Below are 18,295 nucleotides of genomic sequence, written 5' to 3'. Positions count from 1 at the left end.
TGTGGCAGCATCTACCAAGGGCACTGTGGCAGCATCTACAGAGGGCACTGTGGCAGCATCTACAGAGGGCACTGTGGCAACATGTACAGAGGGCACTGTGGCAGCATCTACAGAGGGCACTGTGGCAGCATATACAGAGGGCACTTTGGCAGCTTCTACAGATGGCACTGTAGCAGTATCTACAGATGGCACTGTGGAATTATCTACAGAGGGTACTGTAGGTGTGTGGCAGTATCTACAGAGGACACTCACATTATCTAGCGGTGTGTGGCATTATCTACAGAGGGCACTGTGGCAGTATCTACAGAGGGCACTGTTGCAGTATCTACAGAGGGCGCTGTAGTAGTATCTACAGAGGGAACTGTGACATTATCTACAGAGGGCAATGTGGCAGTATCTACAGAGGGCAATGTGGCAGTATCTACAGAGGGCACTGTGGCAGTATCTACTGAGTGCACTGTGGCAGTATCTATAGAGGGCTCTGTGGCACTATCTAAAAAGGGGCTGCCCAATCTTGACATTTGTGTGTCTGCCAAACGCTGCCAACTGAGCCGCCGGACTGCATTTAGCGAAACTGGATTTTTGAAATAAGCACGTATAGAAAACGCACAAATTTCCGTTAAGTTTAAACCCAGCAGTATTATTATAGTAATGTAGTATTATTATAGTAATGTAGTATTATAGTAATGTAGTACTATAGTAGTTCAAATAACTAATTGATTAACAATAATTTTGTATTGCATCAAATTTGAAAGTAATGCGGCCCGTCAACGTCACATATTTTCTATATGTAGCCCACTTACCCGGCCGAGTTTGTGACCCCTGATATAGGACATGGGTCAGTGAATGATAAGATTCTCACCATTGTATCAATACTACTATATCTAGTGAAATTAATCACAAGTCTTGTCATAGAGAATCAAATAAAACAGGAGATATCTTTATGGCTATGTACACCTTTGAACTCAAAATATTATTTTTTTAATAAAACAATGAATTAGGTGATTTGAAGCAACTTTTCAATTGACTAACATTTTTTTTACTTTTTTAGATACAACTTTAATGTATACTGTATATATAGAAGCTGTATCTTGCTGTCGAAGACGATTCCATTAGGCTCAGTTGGATTGACGGCTCGGCTAAAAGGTGGTCCGGCGTGTCTCTGACATACAGGATCCAGCTAATACTAATCACATCTAAGTTCATGAACTTACATGTCATTGTTATTAGCCGGATCTTGCATATCAGAGCTTTTGGCAGAGCAGTCAGTCCAGTTAAGCTGACGGAATCGGCTTTGACGGCAAGATACACTTTCTAAGTATACAGGATAGATAGAAGCTGTTTCTTCAAAAGTAAAAAAAAACATCTTAAAGTCAATTAAAAAGTTGCCTAAAATGACCTAAAACGTTGTTTTATTTAAAAAAAAAAAATTGAGTTCAAAGGTGTACTTTAAATGTATATATTTTAAAATTATTTTGCTACTTTGCACTTTTACTTTTTTACACTTGTCTACTTTTTGGACATTTAAATTTAGTTTTGTTCTACTTTTATCACAGACATAATAATAAACTATAATGGTATCAAACATAATAACCTCCTATTAGGTTCCACTCTTTCGATTGATCCCTCTCAGCTCGTGGTCCTCCAGCACAATGTCCCATGCTTTATGTGCACAGTAATACTTTACAGAGCTGCATATAATGCGTAAAACATGTAATGTCATTTTCTCATGTTGTCAGTGAAATACGGTAATGTAAATGGCATAGTCTCTTTTCTTTCCGAACATGACATTTTCACCAGATCAGACATTGAACATTTTAAAATGAAATCTCAGATTTTTGTTGGATTTGGTGTTCCTGTCTTTTTTCCACGCAGGGTAACCCATGGTTACTGAGTTTCAATCAGTCAGAGGACCATGTTCCTTCCCCTTCAATTTTCTATATAAAGGGGTCTGTCAAAGAAACCCCTCAAGCTCCTCCTAGTATCAACACAGACAGGAAAGAATTGAAGCAAATACACACACAGCCAAATAGCAAGTGTGTATCTGCAGAATGACTCCAGTTTCCAGGCTTCATTGGCATGTGCTGCTCATCTTTCTGGCAGCTCTTAGGGGACACTGCAGGTACATACAGGTGAGGAGACCCCCGACCACTGTTCATGTAGTGAAGACATTTTTAAAGGAGAAAATAAGGTTTCATTCATTATTACTGGAAGGAGGCTCAAAGTGCCCAAAGTAGGTCAGAAACTGAGATATTACAACTACTGAATATTTGTTATATTGAAATGAATTGTTTGATATTTTATCCTTTTACAGGTGAGAGATGCAGCAGAAGACGCCCTGGTAATTTTGAACATGGATATTAAGAGAGAGTTATCTCAAGAACAGATGTATAGGAGGTCACTCAGTAAGTATTTGATGTGACATTGACAGGATACAAAATACATACACATTGTCATTTAACGATGATATCATTTTCAGTTTTTTGTTAAAGGAATATCATTATTGTACATATTGTATATATTCAGTACATCATAAAGCATAACTCTATATAATAAAAATAGTGTGTGTGTATAATATATATATATATATATATATATATATATATATATATATATATTATTTTGCACAAATCTGTTACTTTATAATTTTTAGGCCATTTGCATATTTCAAAACTATTCTGGATATTGGAAATGAAAATACGTTATTTTGCATGTTTTCATTTATTAATTCATTTGTTTATATTTATTACTAATAATATTATAAATATATTTTCAGATATTGAACATGGATTGCATTACATATTTACAATTCATTCAGTACATAATAAATGTTAAATGATTACAATCTCTGTATAATATGTTGGTGCTATATAAGCAACACTAAATAAAATATATCTTATCTCTCATCAGGATGCATTGACATGCTCAGTATAGATGGACAATTCACTTTCAAAGCAGAACAACCTCAGCTACACTGTGCTCTGTTCCTCATTGGAGACCCAGAGGAGTTCATTACTATAGAATATAACTTTGTAAATATAGACTGCTTGGGGGGTGACATCCTTAAGGTAAGATGACTTCGCACCACACCTGGTACGTTTTCCTTTCTACAAATAGAAATAAAATCTTACAGACTTGGACAACTTGTTACTCTCCAGCTGCTGCAGAACTGTATGACCATGCTTGGTCGCCCAAGTATTGGTTAGCAAAGTATGTAGAGATTGATATTATCGCAGTAGTAGTAGTAGGGAGTCACTGTTCTTAAATCACATTAAATAGATTGAAGTTGCAGCAAGATTCTAAAACTATTAATATGTATGATCGATTAATTCTCATTATTTCTACTCTGCTGAAAGAAATGTGCAGTATAACAACATCAGCAAGCCTTTATATAATGACATAAGCAGAGTCCAATAGTTAGAAATGTTGAATCAAAAGAATTCTCTGAGGAGTGACCTCGTGTGAAGTCTTTTACTATTCTATCTAGCCTTTCTCAAGGTTTCATTGGCTGTGTGGCACCACTGCAGTGCCCGCTTGAGTTTCTACAGACCCAGAAGGGCATATACCTTAAATCTTCAGGGTTTTGTAGTTCTATCTTCCCTACTCCCTCTTCTACTGCTCTGCCTATGCATGTGGCAGTCTTAACTGTAGTTCTGGTATTATAGTTAGGAAGCTTTTAATGAGCAGTACCTTCCAGATAAAAGTGCTGCAGGACATAAAAGTATAGGAAAAATGTGGATTTATATGATAAGATTACAAAATAAAATATAAAGAATACTCAGGAGTACAGCATGAAAATATCATTGGTTCTGCACTTGTAACTGCAATCGTCTGGGTCTCCTGCTCAATTTACTTATGTTCTTCTAAAATAATTGGAGATGTAATAGTCGTTCCCATATTGTTACTTAGCACTATTTGCGTTTTTAGAAGTGAAGATTGCATATAGTTATTGAAGAGTGCTAGGTGTACCAAACTGATGTACTGTAAAAAAGTAACATATATTGCGTGTAAATACTGAATACTATCAATGAGGTTCTTTAAGCACGATGACGTGCTTCTAACTATCACATGTAACTACATTTAAACATGGAGTTCTCAGAGTGCCATAAATATGGGTGTTTTGATCTGGACAAGGCTTAGCGGAGATCAGTTTTCTATTTTTGCAGTGGTTGAAAGTTCCAAGGATTCCTTTCTTTATGGATGAGGATTTGGTAGCGGCTTTAGGTTGAAGATGTTAGATGTTTGATTCCTAAACAAATGTGAATGAAACAGTAACTAAGGGACAAAATATGAACTTTTATCTGTGATTTTGGGGTAAAAATAAAAAATAAATCTATTTTAAAAAAAAAGATGATTCTAGGTGCAGGAGATTGGCCTTTTATGCCTTTCATGTGACATTTACAGTTGTGTATAGTGTTTCATTTAATGTAAATATTCCTGTGCAGACATGGGTATCAGTGGAATCGTTGGAATGCCCCTTAGAGATATGCACAAATATAGTGTTCAGTACTTTCTAGTGCCAGATAGGCACTCTAATGCCATTATTGATTGATTGTAGATGCCCAGTTTTTATGATAGTTGTGTAAGGTCTCTTTGGTTTTGGTTTCTACCAACAAGACGTTTGCACTTTGTTTGATTAACAGCAAAAGCTGCTTTATATGTTCTCTACAATACTTTATGAAAACATGACAGCAGCTATTGCTAATCTTTATTTTATTGAGATAGACTGTTATCAGTATTCTGCCATGGACGTAGACTACCTGCTGTTGGTGAATATGGGCAGCTTTCTAGTGTTTGGTCTATGCACAACATGCTTACACCCTAATGCTGCACAGCGGATGGGCTCTCAGCCCATTTATAGTGAAGGAGAATGCACAATAAAGCATACATAGTAAAAATGCTTACCACTCCATCTCTTTGCCTTACTATGTTTCCAAGTTGATACATGGACAGACATTCCCCATGAACTCCATCAAAAAAACTATGAAACACCTTGATCTTGGTGATTCATGTTATTAATCTTACCCCACTGCCAACCTCAACAATAGAGCATTAAAATTAAAATGTGCTAGAGAGCAACAGCCTTCGCACTGCCTCTCTCATACTGGAGTAGTTGTGCTTGCATTGCCTCCACTCAAACTGAATGTGAGTGACACATTAAGATCTCCACAAAAGCTTTGTGTCACCTGCACACTACATCCTATTCTGCTATGCAACTGGCCAAATAGCAAAAGCAATTAGCAAACAGTAGGACCAAAGAATAAGACTCTCTAATCATTTCACTAGGAAGCTCTGCTTTTCACAAGAGTTACCCTTTAAGGACTAATCTTAAAGGGGTTATCCAGGCTTAGGGCGGTTTTATATACTGATTACCTATCCACAGCATAAGTCATCAGTATATGATCGGTGGGGGTCTGAAACCCGGACCCCGCACTGTTCAGCTGCTTCGTCTGCCTCCGGGCACCAGAAGTTATGCAGTGGTCGGTGCTGGAAGCAGATGGCTTCGTACACTGTATAGCGGCCGTGTTGCAGTACTGTAGCTTTGCTACTATTCACTTGAATAGAAGCACAGTCGCAATACTGCAGCACGGTCGCTATACTGTGATCAGAATCATCTGCTTCTGACACCAACCCATTTAAATTGTCTGAGGCAGTCGGAACAGATAATCGGTACGGGGTCCGGGTGTCGGACCCCCACGATCATATACTGATGACCTATTCTGTAGATTGGTCACTAGTATGAAAAACCGCCCTGTGCCTGGACAACCCCTTTAAGGGTATGTGCACACGCTAGCTGGCTTTTACGTCTGAAATTACAGACTGTTTTCAGGAGAAAACAGCTGCGTCGTTTCAGATGTAAAAGCTCCTCCTCGCATTATGCGAGGCGTCTTTGACGGCCGAACATTTGAGCTGTTCTTCATTGACTTCAATGAAAAACGGTTCAAATTACATTTCAAAGAAGTGTGCTGCACTTCTTTGACGAGGCAGTCATTTTACGCGTCGTCGTTTGACAGCTGTCAAACGACGACGCGTAATTTACTGGTCGTCGGCACAGTACGTCGGCAAACCCATTCAAATGAATGGGCAGATGTTTGCCGACGTATTGTAGCCGTATTTTCAGGCGTAAATCGAGGCATAATACGCCTCGTTTACGCCTGAAAATAGGTCGTGTGAACCCAGCCTAAGCGTGTTACTGCATACCTCTATGGGTATGTTCACACGCTAGCTACCTTTTACGTCTGAAAAGACAGACTGTTTTCAGGAGAAAACAGCTGCGTCGTTTCAGACGTAAAAGCTCCTCCTCGCATTATGCGAGGCGTCTTTGACGCTCGTAAATCTTGAGCTGCTCTTCATTGACTTCAATGAAGAACGGCTCAAATTGCGTTGCAAAGAAGTGTCCTGCACTTCTTTGCCGAGGCAGTTATTTTACGCGTCGTCTGCACAGTACGTCGGCAAACCCATTCAAATGAATGGGCAGATGTTTGCCGACGTATTGGAGCCGCATTTTCAGACGTAAAACGAGGCATAATATGCATCGTTTACGTCTGAAAATAGGTCGTGTGAACCCAGCCTATGGGCCATATGTACCTATGTATACCTTCAATTTGGATGTGTCAAAACATGGGGAAAATAACGCCCTAATATAGCACGGAACCGAGCAGTATCTACCATAGTACAGAGCTGTAGGGACTACATGTGCCATCATAAAGCCTCTCTGCACATGGCTCTGCATAAAGTCTCAGGCTAACTCAGCATTCCCAGCACATACGCTGAATGTAACCATAGGGCACCATTGACCTGAGGTATGCCAAAGGGCTGTCCTTTTGGCATATGTCGGTGCAGTATGCATCGGCATACTTTTTTTTTTTTTAGCTTTACTGAATAGCATATTTGACAGTGGCATCCTATAAAAAATCTTTACTGCATGTTATAAGTTTTTCTTAAAATGGGAGTCAATAGGCGATGAATGCCACTGTATTTGTGAGAGGCTTTCATTGGAGGTATACGTCAGGAGTATTTCCCGATGTATACCTCCGACATACCCTGTAATTGCAATGTAAACAGAGCCCAACTACCCTACTACTATCATACTCCCCTCTATCGACCTTTTCCAATTTTCAACCTACAGAAGTCCACTCCTTATTCCTAATTTATATTTCCTCTACACACCCAAATTAAATTCTGCCTCTCTGGAACAGAATACCTTGCATTATATGCGAACCCAGAATGTTCTGTATATTTGTAAGAAACTACCTTATTTGCACATGGCAAATTATTTTTTTTTGGTTGGCTGGGACTTCTAAAACAGTTTACTGTTTTATAAAAGTTGATAGAACTGTATATTTTGTGGATGAAATTAATTTATGGAAATTGCTGTGGCTGATACAAGTAGTGCGCTGGTAGTACTGTCTGGGCACCGATGTTATGGCACTATCATATGGTTGGATCATTTCAAGGATCTGGGGAATAACTTTGCTGATATTATTACAGACTATGAGAGCGTGTAAAGTCTTATCAAGTGGCGTCTTCACAGGAAATAAACTGCAGGCATATTACTGTAAGGCAGAAATGCTACCCGCTGTGCCAACATGATTAGAACTTTTATCCCACTGTAGCATCCCTCCTAGGCATGTGTTATCTATAGACTTAGGTTTGCATGAAAGGGGTGTATTGACTTACTGGAATATGTAGTTCCACAGTAGCTGGAGAAGCACACATTGAAGAAAAACCAGCGTAAAGGCAGGATACAGTCCTCTGTGCCTAGAGAGAAATGGTATTAATAAAGTGTTATCAAAGAGTAAGGTATGTAAATAAGTAAAAGGATTTCTGTGTATGAAACAGGAACGTAAAGCTACATGATGAGGATTCACATCCAGCTATAGTCAGCACAACTGTCATATATTATCTACCGTAATTAGAAATGCATTTAAAGGAGAAAAGCAACTCATTTACTTGAGTATGAGAATTATATTTACTTATTTTATTTATTATGTATTATACTTACTTGTCATGATTTGCGGGTTTTTTTAGTGACCAGAAATTTTATCTGAAGATGCTTAACACTCCATATTAAATGTTCACTACTGAGCATAATTTAAAGAATTATTTTTAAAATCTACCTGAAAATTTTACTTTGTAAATACATTTTATTACTTACAGTATCTTGTACTGTTCCCGAATGACATTACAGGCCAGAGCTACATTCATATTAATGTAGACTATAGAGCTGAAATCTCCCAGCATTCTATGCAGTTTGTAACGTTACCAAAGGACGTGTTGTTGGGAGAACATGTGTCGGGGGGCAGCCAAGGCTATGTTATTTAGATACAGGGTAAAGGCAGCGATTTAAAGGTTTCCCTGTGTAAAGGAAAGTCTAGCTATGACTCTGTACTGTTTGGACATCATTTTGTGGATGATTCTACTGTATTTTTTTTACTATAAGGCTATGTTCACACAGAGTATTTTGCCGAGTTTTTTGACGCGGAAACCGCGTCGCAAAACTCGGCAAAAACGGCCCGAGAACGCCTCCCATTGATTTCAATGGGAGGCGTCGGCGTCTTTTTCCCGCGAGCAGTAAAACTGCCTCGCGGGAAAAAGAAGCGACATGCCCTATCTTCGGGCGCTTCCGCCTCTGACCTCCCATTGACTTCAATGGGAGGCAGAGAAAGCGTATTTCGCGCTGTTTAATGGCCGCGGCGCTCAATGGCCGCGGGCGAAAAACGGCGCGAAAATCGCCGCGAAAATCGGCGTGCAGGGAGAGGAATATCTGCCTCAAAGTTCCAAACGGAATTTTGAGGCAGATATTCCTCCCCCAAAATACTCCGTGTGAACATAGCCTAAGACCATAAGACGCATCCAGGTTTTAGACAACAGAAAATAGGAAGAAAATTATTTCATATTTTACTACTTTTAAAAAGAAAAAAGTATTTGTTAAATAAAATTATTTGTTTTGTTACACCACATTCTGAGAGCCATAACTTTTTTATATTTTCTGATTGATTGAGCGGTGTGAGGGCTTATTTTTTGCGGGATGATCTGTAGATTTTATTGGCACCATTTTTTGGTACATACGATTTTTTGATCACTTTTTATTTCCTTTTATTAAGCGCTAAAGGCAACCAAAAAAGGATTCTGATGTTTTTTTTTAAAAATTACACCGTTCACCGTGGGAGTTAAATAATGGTATATTGTAATAGATCTGACTTACGGACTTATTTTTTTACATTGTCCTTGGGGAAAAATTTAAATGTATCTAATTTTTTCTTTTACACATCTTATTAGTTCCCCTAGGGGACTTGAACCAGCAGCCACTTGGTTACATGTCGAGTTACTGAAACAGCATAACTAACCGAGTTACGCTGTTTCCGTAACTCCCATAGTAGTGAATGGCAGTTGCAGAAGCAGCATAGCATGCGAGCTACTCTGTTTCCGTAACTACTATTCAGTTCTATGGTAGTTACGGAAACAGCGAAGCTAGTTACTGTTTCAGTAACTCTACATGTAATCAAGTGGCTGGGAGAGCACAAAAAGCTAGAACGGGGTTTAGGGGGCCCCGTTCTAGAGATAGGTGTGAGTCCCAGAGGTGGGACCTGCATCTATCTGACATTTATGACATATCCTCTGGTTATATCATAAATATCCGAAAAACCCCTATAAATGCCGCGGTCGCTATTGACTGCGACATTTAACTAGTTAAAGGGGTTTTGCCATAAAACAAATGTATCCCCTAGCTACAGGATAACGGATACATGTGTGATCGCTGGGGGTCTGACCTCTTGGACCCCCAGCGATAAGGAGAATGGGGGACCGAAATTCACCAAGAGCCCTACATGAGAAACTACTTCCCGGTTCTGTGTCCTGCTTATTTGTTCGGCAGCTCCATAGAAATCAATAGAGAACCGCTCGCGCATGCGCAGAAGAATCCTATTCATCTCTATGGAGCTGCCGACACAGAACCCAGAAGTCCAAGCTTCTCATGTAACGCTCTTGGTGACTTTCGGACCTCGTTCTCCTCGTCCTCCTCGGTCTCAGCGGTCATACCCCCAGCGATCACACATGTATCCCCTATCCTATGGATGGGGATACATGTGTTTTATGGAACAACCCCTTTAAATGGCCAGGAACAGCGCAATCGCTGTTCCTGGCCGTTAGATCAGCGTTTCAGCTGTAAAATACAGCTGACACCTGCAGAGTATTGAGCGGGGCTTAGCGCATGAGCCGCTCAATACATCATCCCCAACCCCCTTGCTCCATGAAGTGCCGGGATGTCATGGGTTGGGAAGGGCTTAAGTAATGAAGCGGTTAGGGGCCTGGGTCCCTTAACTGCGGAGATAAGATGCAGGGACTTTTTAGCAAGATTTATTCTTGCTAAAAACTGCGTCTTATAGTCTGAAAAATACAGTAACTTATGGGCAATGCTAACACAAATAGTAAGCTGGTAGTATTGTATGGGCACTGGTGTTTTGGCACTACCATATATAAACATGACTGCACAGACTCTATGTGACACTACTGTGTGAGCCCTATATGAACCTATGTAGGGTTATTTTGCTATGTGGGTCTACTCTGTGGTCACTGTTGTCTAGTTCCAAAATATTTTGAGGGTAAAGAAAGGTTTTTGATGCTGCAGTGTATGCACATAGCCATTATGATACATCCTGTTGTCTGCTGAGTAATGCCATTTGCCCTAATGTATCCATGATACATGGCTTGATAAGAAGTCTAACCAGTGCAATACGTTGTCCCAAAGCATAGAGGCACCATTCAGTGATCGGCTTGAAGATTGCTCTAATGTACTACATGTTACACATGTATATTACTGAACATGTTTTACATTTAAAGGGATACGATCAATGGTGGCATGAGAGGCTATAGAGAGATGTATTGGATATATCTTGGTATCTACTCCTGGATGCAGCTCCCACCAGACACCTTGTCTCCGAATAGGTGTTGGTTTCAGAGGTTGGACAGGAACCTATCAGACATTGATTGCGAATCCTGTGTCATACATGTCTAAAGTAGAGAAAACCCCTTTACGAAACCATAATAGAAGCATGGAATTAACACGCTATGTGACTTTTGCATTGAGAAAATATAGACACTCCTGAGCAATAACTACATCCAGAACAAATTTTCTATTTGTTTCATCTACTTTTGTGATGACTGACTGAATCTTTTCTGATCTGGGAAATCTTAGGTTTTTGATGGCTGGATAATTAAAGGAGAGAAGTTTCCAAGTTCTTTAGATCATCCCTTCTCCACCAGTGAACGGTACATTGACATTTGTGAAGATGGTAATATGCAAAGTATCACACGGTCGTCCCAAAATGTGGCAATGATATTCTTCAGAGTTCACAAACCAGGCCACGGCTTTACACTGACAATTCGCAAGACGCCTAATCTCTTCCGTAAGTTGGTTCTTTTTCTAAAAGAAATCATTTTACTGAGCTGAGGAAATCATATCTCTCCAAGGGAGTGAAATAATGAAATGAATGGTAGAACAATCTGATATATGTCCAGCCAGAAATTGCTATTGATTTTTCAGTCACCGTGCTCTCAACATAGCCTCAAATAAGATATATATTGTACAACTTATAAATATCATGTAGTGTTGGAGGACTTGATGGGTTTTATAATGCAGATTGTTGGCTATCATTATTTATCTTTTCCTAACTGACAAATCAATAGTGATTTGAAAAGAAATGGAGACAAGCTCAAGGAGCTACTGCAATAATACTGTCTGCTAGAACACATTTTATATAGGTTACACATTTGGACAACCGCTTTAACATTTTTTTATTGTCTCACAGCATCTAAAATGAAAAATGAAGCAACTTTGCAATAGGTCTAAAATTGACCTATCGTTTGCTTTCTAACGATTCTATGCAGACCTATGTGTCCCCTTGGTAACAGACAACAAACAAACCTTGTGTAGTCTGATTCTGCAATCATACATCTGTTTCCAACTTTATGCTAAAAGACAATCGGAAGGAAAGCAAGAAGTAGGGCACAGGTGGTAGAGAGCATGACTGCAGGACCAGACCGTTTGTTGTTTGTTACCATGGAGACACATAGATTGGCATAGAAGCTGTAGGCACAAAACAATAGGACATTTCTAATTAAGACTAGATGCATTGGAAAGATAAAAAAAAACTGATTGCAAAGGTTTGCATAGTCTTTAATCTTTGTACAAATCTGAAACTTTCTAATATAGTAAAAACAAAAAACAGATCTCTGCTAGGTTTTATTGAATGGAAACATCCAGAGCCTGAAAACCCCTCCTGATCCTTTACTGAAAGTTTGCTGTAATTGTATCCAGTCTAGGTAATCCTCCATGAGCTAGTCTGGACTGAACTCATTCATTTAACCTTCACTTATATATTGTAACGCACTCAGGACAGGAGAGAGATTTATGCTGCTGATGTATTTAGCTCACATAGGATTGCATAGACTAGATACAATCATAACAAACTCTCAGCTGTCACAAGTATTATTTCTGCATGGGGTTTTAACCAAAAGAGAACTCCCACAAGCTCTAAATAAAACATTTTAAAATGATAAATTACTATACGTTTTTATAACTGTTACTGTAACAATCGTGTCTAGAAAATGGAAATTAGGTTTGCTAGTGATTGGTTTGCCAGTGAATCCACCATCTGGTTTTACTTGAGATGAATACTTGGCCAGCAAATTGTGAATAATACACAGGCATAATTTTTTTTAATATGTCAACGGTGCTGACCCCATTGACTTAAAAATGAGACTCATCGGGGTTTCATCGCGGTGTCTGTTGTTTTGACAGCAAGAATAGCACTGTATGCTGCACTTTTCTTGCTGTCAAATCTGACAGAATTGCAAAAGTAGGTTCTGAACCATATGTGAAGACCCTTAAGTCGGCACTTTGACTTTGGTTTTTTGGCTTCACTCCAGATAGACGCGGTCAGTCCATTAGAGAGCTTATCCACTTTGGACAACCCCATTTTGTTAGAAGGGTCCCCCCGATAATAAGCTGATCCCAGGATGTTCTGCAAGTGTTTAACTCTGCAGCTCCACCACACGGAAAATGAACCATTGAAATCAGTGGGTGTGAATGTGCTTGATACTCCAAAAAAGAGAGAGAGAGAGAGAAAGAAAGAGAGAAAGAGTTGGACAATAGATGAGGGTTTTTAACTGAACCTTTGCCTCTTTCCATCACGTTTTTTTCCTTCTGTCGGAGGTTAACGTTGGGAGGACTCCCAACGTACACCTCCGACAATAGACTGTACGGTATCCCACTGTATAGGAATATAGTAAGATACGTTGCCCAAACCCCCGGGCAGAGAACTACCTGAAGCGATTTGCCTGGGAAAGCTTCTAACATCACTGTACAAATAAGAATGCTCTGAATAGCTAGAGAGTGGGCTCAAAGTGTACCCCAATCTGGCAGTTGAGCAGCGTTGCCAACCATCCGCAAATACCTGGACAGTACGTGAACAAAAAAATTGATGTGTCTATGATTTTTTTGAACTTGGGAGGACCTTGTACAGATTATTGGGATTGTAATTCTAATTTTAGAGGTCACAGTACATGCTGCTAATGTGTTCATATTAGTATTTCAAGCATTAGACATATATTACTTATAATCTTAATGATGCAATATAGTTTGTCAATTTATCTGTAAAAAATGTAGGATAAATTGTCCTGAAAAAAGAAAAAAAAAACAGGTAGCAACCCGCAGTCATGTGATTATCATGAAGATACAGTATAAGGCACTAATGCATACGGTCATTTCTACCATGGTGTCCATGGAATTCTAAATGGGAAATGATCAAGAAGGCAGAAATGGTCAGCCCTCTCCTGCATCACTGCCCTGCATGGACATCAATACATCCGTGTACTGTTATAAGTGATCAGTAGCATATATAACGGTCTGAAAGTGGCTGACATAAAACATGAAATGCTTTTGTAATAATTCCTCATTGTAATACTGACATTATAGTTAATTAAAAAAAAATTAAGTAACATATTTCTTATTTTATTGTATTTTATTCTATAGCTTGCAATGTGATCTCTCAGTCACCTAGTGGAAAATTTACAATGATCATTCCTCATCAACATAGAAACTGCAGTTTTTCCATAATATACCCGGTTGTGATCAAAATTTCTGACCTAACGCTGGGCCACTTCAATGAGCTACAGTTAAAGGTATGATGTTATTGCTATGTCTGTGTAACCAGTTTTATGTTTCTAATGTTAGCGAGCTAGACCACAGAAAACACAAAATACTTATATTAATACATATTTATGAATCCGAGTAAAAGCTTGAAGCTCCTGGGCTCCAATACAAAAGCTATAACGTGGCCCTCCTCCTAGTATGTGCCATTTATAATATCGGTGTCTTCTTATGTGGAGGATGGGCCTTTGGTCCCCCTCAGGCACCAGGGCTGGGTACCACTGATTGATGTTAGTAGCATTAACATCAATCCCAACCGTCCCTAAAATACCACAACACAACTATGAGTTTCATAAGCCTCTAACCTGTGCATAAACCCTTTTAGAGCTGTTCATTGAGCAGAAGAAGTTACTTTAGGGTAAGTTCACGCAGGTCGGATTATCTGCGGAATATTTTGTAGCAAATCTGATCCAGATCCGCAGGCAATGCCGTCCGAAATCTGCACAAAATAGTGTTTAAATTGGTGCAGATTTTTGGTTGGATTTTGCCACTGTGGACAACAGCAGAGGGGATTTCATGTGTATTCATTATCAGGACACTGTAGTAATGTTAGGGCTTGTGTATGAGGCTGCACATAGTGATATATCTATATCGCTAGTGCAGTGTAAATGAATGGAGAGGAGTGCATGATGCTGATTGGTCAGCGTCATGCACTCCTCTGTACATCGCCCACTTGGTCGAAAGTAAAAGTACGCCCACTTGGGCATTAAGAAAGCTCATTAGCATAAACCAAAATCGCTCCTAACGTTGTGAAAAAAGATCGTTTTTTTAAATAAAAAGCATTACTGTCACCTACAGCGCCGATCTCCTTATATAGGAGACAGGGCACTTATAATGTGGTGACAGAGTCTCTTTAAGAGAATTCCATTTACTGTACATACTCTATGTTTCTTTTCATCTACTGTTCTCATTATTCTATTTATATTAGTATATTTTAGAAATAGGAAATATATGTGTCTGACCTCTGTGTCTACAGAAGCCACCACCAAAAGGATGTGGCGGAGGTGGAGACTTTGTGGAGCTCTTAGGAGGTGCCGGATTAGATCCATCTAATATGTTTCCATTAGCCGATCTCTGTCACTCATTTCGTGGCTCTGGTAAGAGATAGTTTGCACTTTAATTCACAAATGTTTTATATTCATAGAGTATATTACTATGTTTAGCAAATAAAGTATTTTTTTTGTATAATTAAACATTATCAAATTTTCTAATATATTTTCTGTATCAATTCCTCATGGTTTTCAAGATCTCTGCTTGCTGTTATTAATTAGGAAACTTCACTGTTTACTTCAAGTATGTAAAAATCTGTTCTGGTCATGTGATGGACACACAGGTGCTCGGCTCATTACAAGACACAGCTCTGATAACTCTATTGAACCTGTAATGAGCTAAGCACCTGAGTAAGTGAGAATAAGCACCATGGCTGAAAGTAACCACCATCTCTAATGCGGTGGTCACCATGGTAACGCAAACAGTGGATACTTTTGGCTATGAAATTATGTAGGTACAGATAGTATGGCCTTCCTATCTATCCCTATAAATGATGTAGATACATATAGTACTGCCTTCTAATCTATCCCTATAAATTATGTAGGTACAGATAGCACTGCCTTCCAATCTATCCCTATAAATGATGTAGTTACAGATAGTACTGCCTTCCTATCTATCCCTATAAATGATGTAGATACAGATAGTACTGCCTTCCTATGTATTCCTATAAATAATGTAGATACAGATAGTACTGCCTTCCTATCTCTCCCTATAAATGATGTAGATTCAGATAGTACTGCCTTCCAATCTATCCCTATAAATGACATAGATAAAGATAGTACTGCCTTAATATCTATCCCTATAAATGATGTAGATACAGATAGTACTGCCTTCCTATCTATCCCTATAAATTATGTAGATACAGATAGTACTGCCTTCCAATCTATCCCTATAAATGATCTAGGTACAGATAGTACTGTCTTGCTATCCATCCCTATAATTGATGTATGTACAAATAGTACTGTCTTCCTATCCATCCCTATAAATGATGCAGGAACAGATAGTATTGCCTCCCAGTCTCTCCCTGTTTGTTGAGTCATACAGCAACAATCAATGAAAGCAAAACTGGGGTTTGCATTTCAACATGTAATTTTGAAATAGATGGAATATAAGGGATGACTGGAGTTTGTATTTAACAAAGTCACCCCCATTTCTGCTCCTGTTTCCAACAACTTATTCATAGTTTTAATGCAAAGTCAAGTAAAAACTGGGGTTTCCCATTAAAATTGTTCCTTAGGGAGTCCTACAGAAATCTATAATGAATAGTTTTATTGCCGCTCTATTTTCTAAGTCGCAGCCCGAACATGTGTGAGCTGCTGCTTAGCAATGCTTTACTCCTCCATTGGGTGACACAAACAAATTTTCGCTCTCTTGTTAAGATTTTTATGTGTCACCCACATTTACTGCAAGTGCATAGTATGTTGCACCACCAGTATTTCCAAGGAAGAAGGCCTTAGCTCCTAAGCTTTACAGAGAAAATAATCAAATAAGTGCACACAGCGCCACTCTCAGGAACTGCACAGTTCCTGGTCAGTAGGGCAGAGAAAAGCCCTTTATATCCCCAAGCAATATGCCATCACATTGTGGTAGGAAACGCCCATGACTCCTCATCACCTCTAAGGCCCCATGCACACGAATGTGCTTTTGCGGCCGCAATTCCCCCGAAAGTCCACGGGAGAGTTGCGGCCCCCTTCATTCCTATGGGGCCATGCAAACGACCGTGGTTTCCACGGTCTGTGCATGGCCCAGGAGCCTGGACCGCAGAAAGAACGGGCATGTCTTATTACGGCCGTGTTCTGCGGTCCAGGCTCATAGCAAATAATGGCCGCGGCCATGTGCACAGCCCTCGATTTGTGGGCGGCTCGCAGGTGACACTCCGCCCCCGGCCAACTTGAAAATCATGGCCGTGCACATGGCTACGGTCGTATGCATGAGGCTTTAGCTGTTGTAGAAGGCTCACGGTGGTTGCATTTCTAAGTTTTGTCACTTATCTCCGCAGCACAAATGAAGATTGGCTGTGACAACAGTGTTGTGCGGATGGTGTCAAGTGGTAAATTTATCAACAGGGTAACATTTGAGTACAGTCAACTTGACAGGCAACTGGAAAGACAGCAAGGCAACAGCGTGGAAGAAGTCTGCTCACCACTCGAATGATCCGGTTGTTTTTTTTTTTTTAAGTAAGATTGTTATTTTCAAATAAATAACTCATGATCTATTCATTTATAACATATTATATCCATTCTGCAGTTTCAAAACCAGGGGTCATAATATAATGTGTATAATTTTATAGGTAATTTTGTCCCCAATTCTATATCTTAAAGCATGAGAGTATTATTAAACATTCAATGAATAGACTGGCAAGGTTATTATTGTTCTGTTAGGCTGGGTTCACAAGAGCATGTTACGTCCGTAATGGATGGAACGTATTTCGGCCGCAAGTCCCGGACCGAATACACTGCAGGGAGCCGGGCTCCAAGCATCATAGTTATGGACGATGCTAGGAGTCCCTGCCTATCCGTGGATCTACTGTCCCGTACTGAAAACATGATTACAGTACGAGTCAGTTGTCCTGCAGCGAGGCAGGGACTCCTAGCATTGTACATAACTATGATGCTAGGAGCCGGGCTCCCTGCAGTGTGTTCGGTTCGGGACTTGCGGCCGAAATACGTTCCGTCCTTTACGGACGTAACATGCTCGTGTGAACCCAGCCTTAATCTGATGATATAAAACACTGGATGAAACGGATGTGACAAAATTATTTCACAATGTGGCTCTGCATTGTGGTTTCCTTTATAGTTATAATCAGAAGTAACAATGCAGATGTGAACAGTCTTCGATACAGTGTGTGCATCCAAAATTTAGTAGAAATTCACTCACGAAGATGTTATTTTGGTAAAACAAACAAATAACTAAATAGCCAAAATTAATTGTTATATAAAAATATTACTTTTTTCCTGTTTATGAAAATACCAACAATTTCTAGTTGGGTACCTGTACATTATTTTTTATTTTCGATCCACCCTGTTCTAGGAT

General features: G+C 39.5%; 1 protein-coding gene across 1 annotated transcript; it reads left to right on the top strand.

Moving 5' to 3' along the window:
• The first annotated feature begins 1,985 nt into the window (after nt 1–1,985).
• Nucleotides 1,986–17,677, top strand: CRHBP (corticotropin releasing hormone binding protein). Its single transcript, XM_075854881.1, has 7 exons — nt 1,986–2,132; nt 2,315–2,405; nt 2,911–3,068; nt 11,198–11,408; nt 14,036–14,184; nt 15,189–15,309; nt 17,262–17,677. The coding sequence occupies exons 1-7, from the start codon at nt 2,052–2,054 to the stop codon at nt 17,414–17,416; spliced, it is 966 nt and encodes a 321-aa protein (XP_075710996.1). The 5' UTR covers nt 1,986–2,051; the 3' UTR covers nt 17,417–17,677.
• The last annotated feature ends 618 nt before the right edge of the window (nt 17,678–18,295 follow it).

Source organism: Rhinoderma darwinii, chromosome 1 (assembly GCF_050947455.1).
Source record: "Rhinoderma darwinii isolate aRhiDar2 chromosome 1, aRhiDar2.hap1, whole genome shotgun sequence".
NCBI classification, from domain to species: domain Eukaryota; kingdom Metazoa; phylum Chordata; class Amphibia; order Anura; family Rhinodermatidae; genus Rhinoderma; species Rhinoderma darwinii.
Note: the sequence above shows the minus strand (reverse complement) of the source record. Positions and strands in the feature narration are given on the sequence as shown.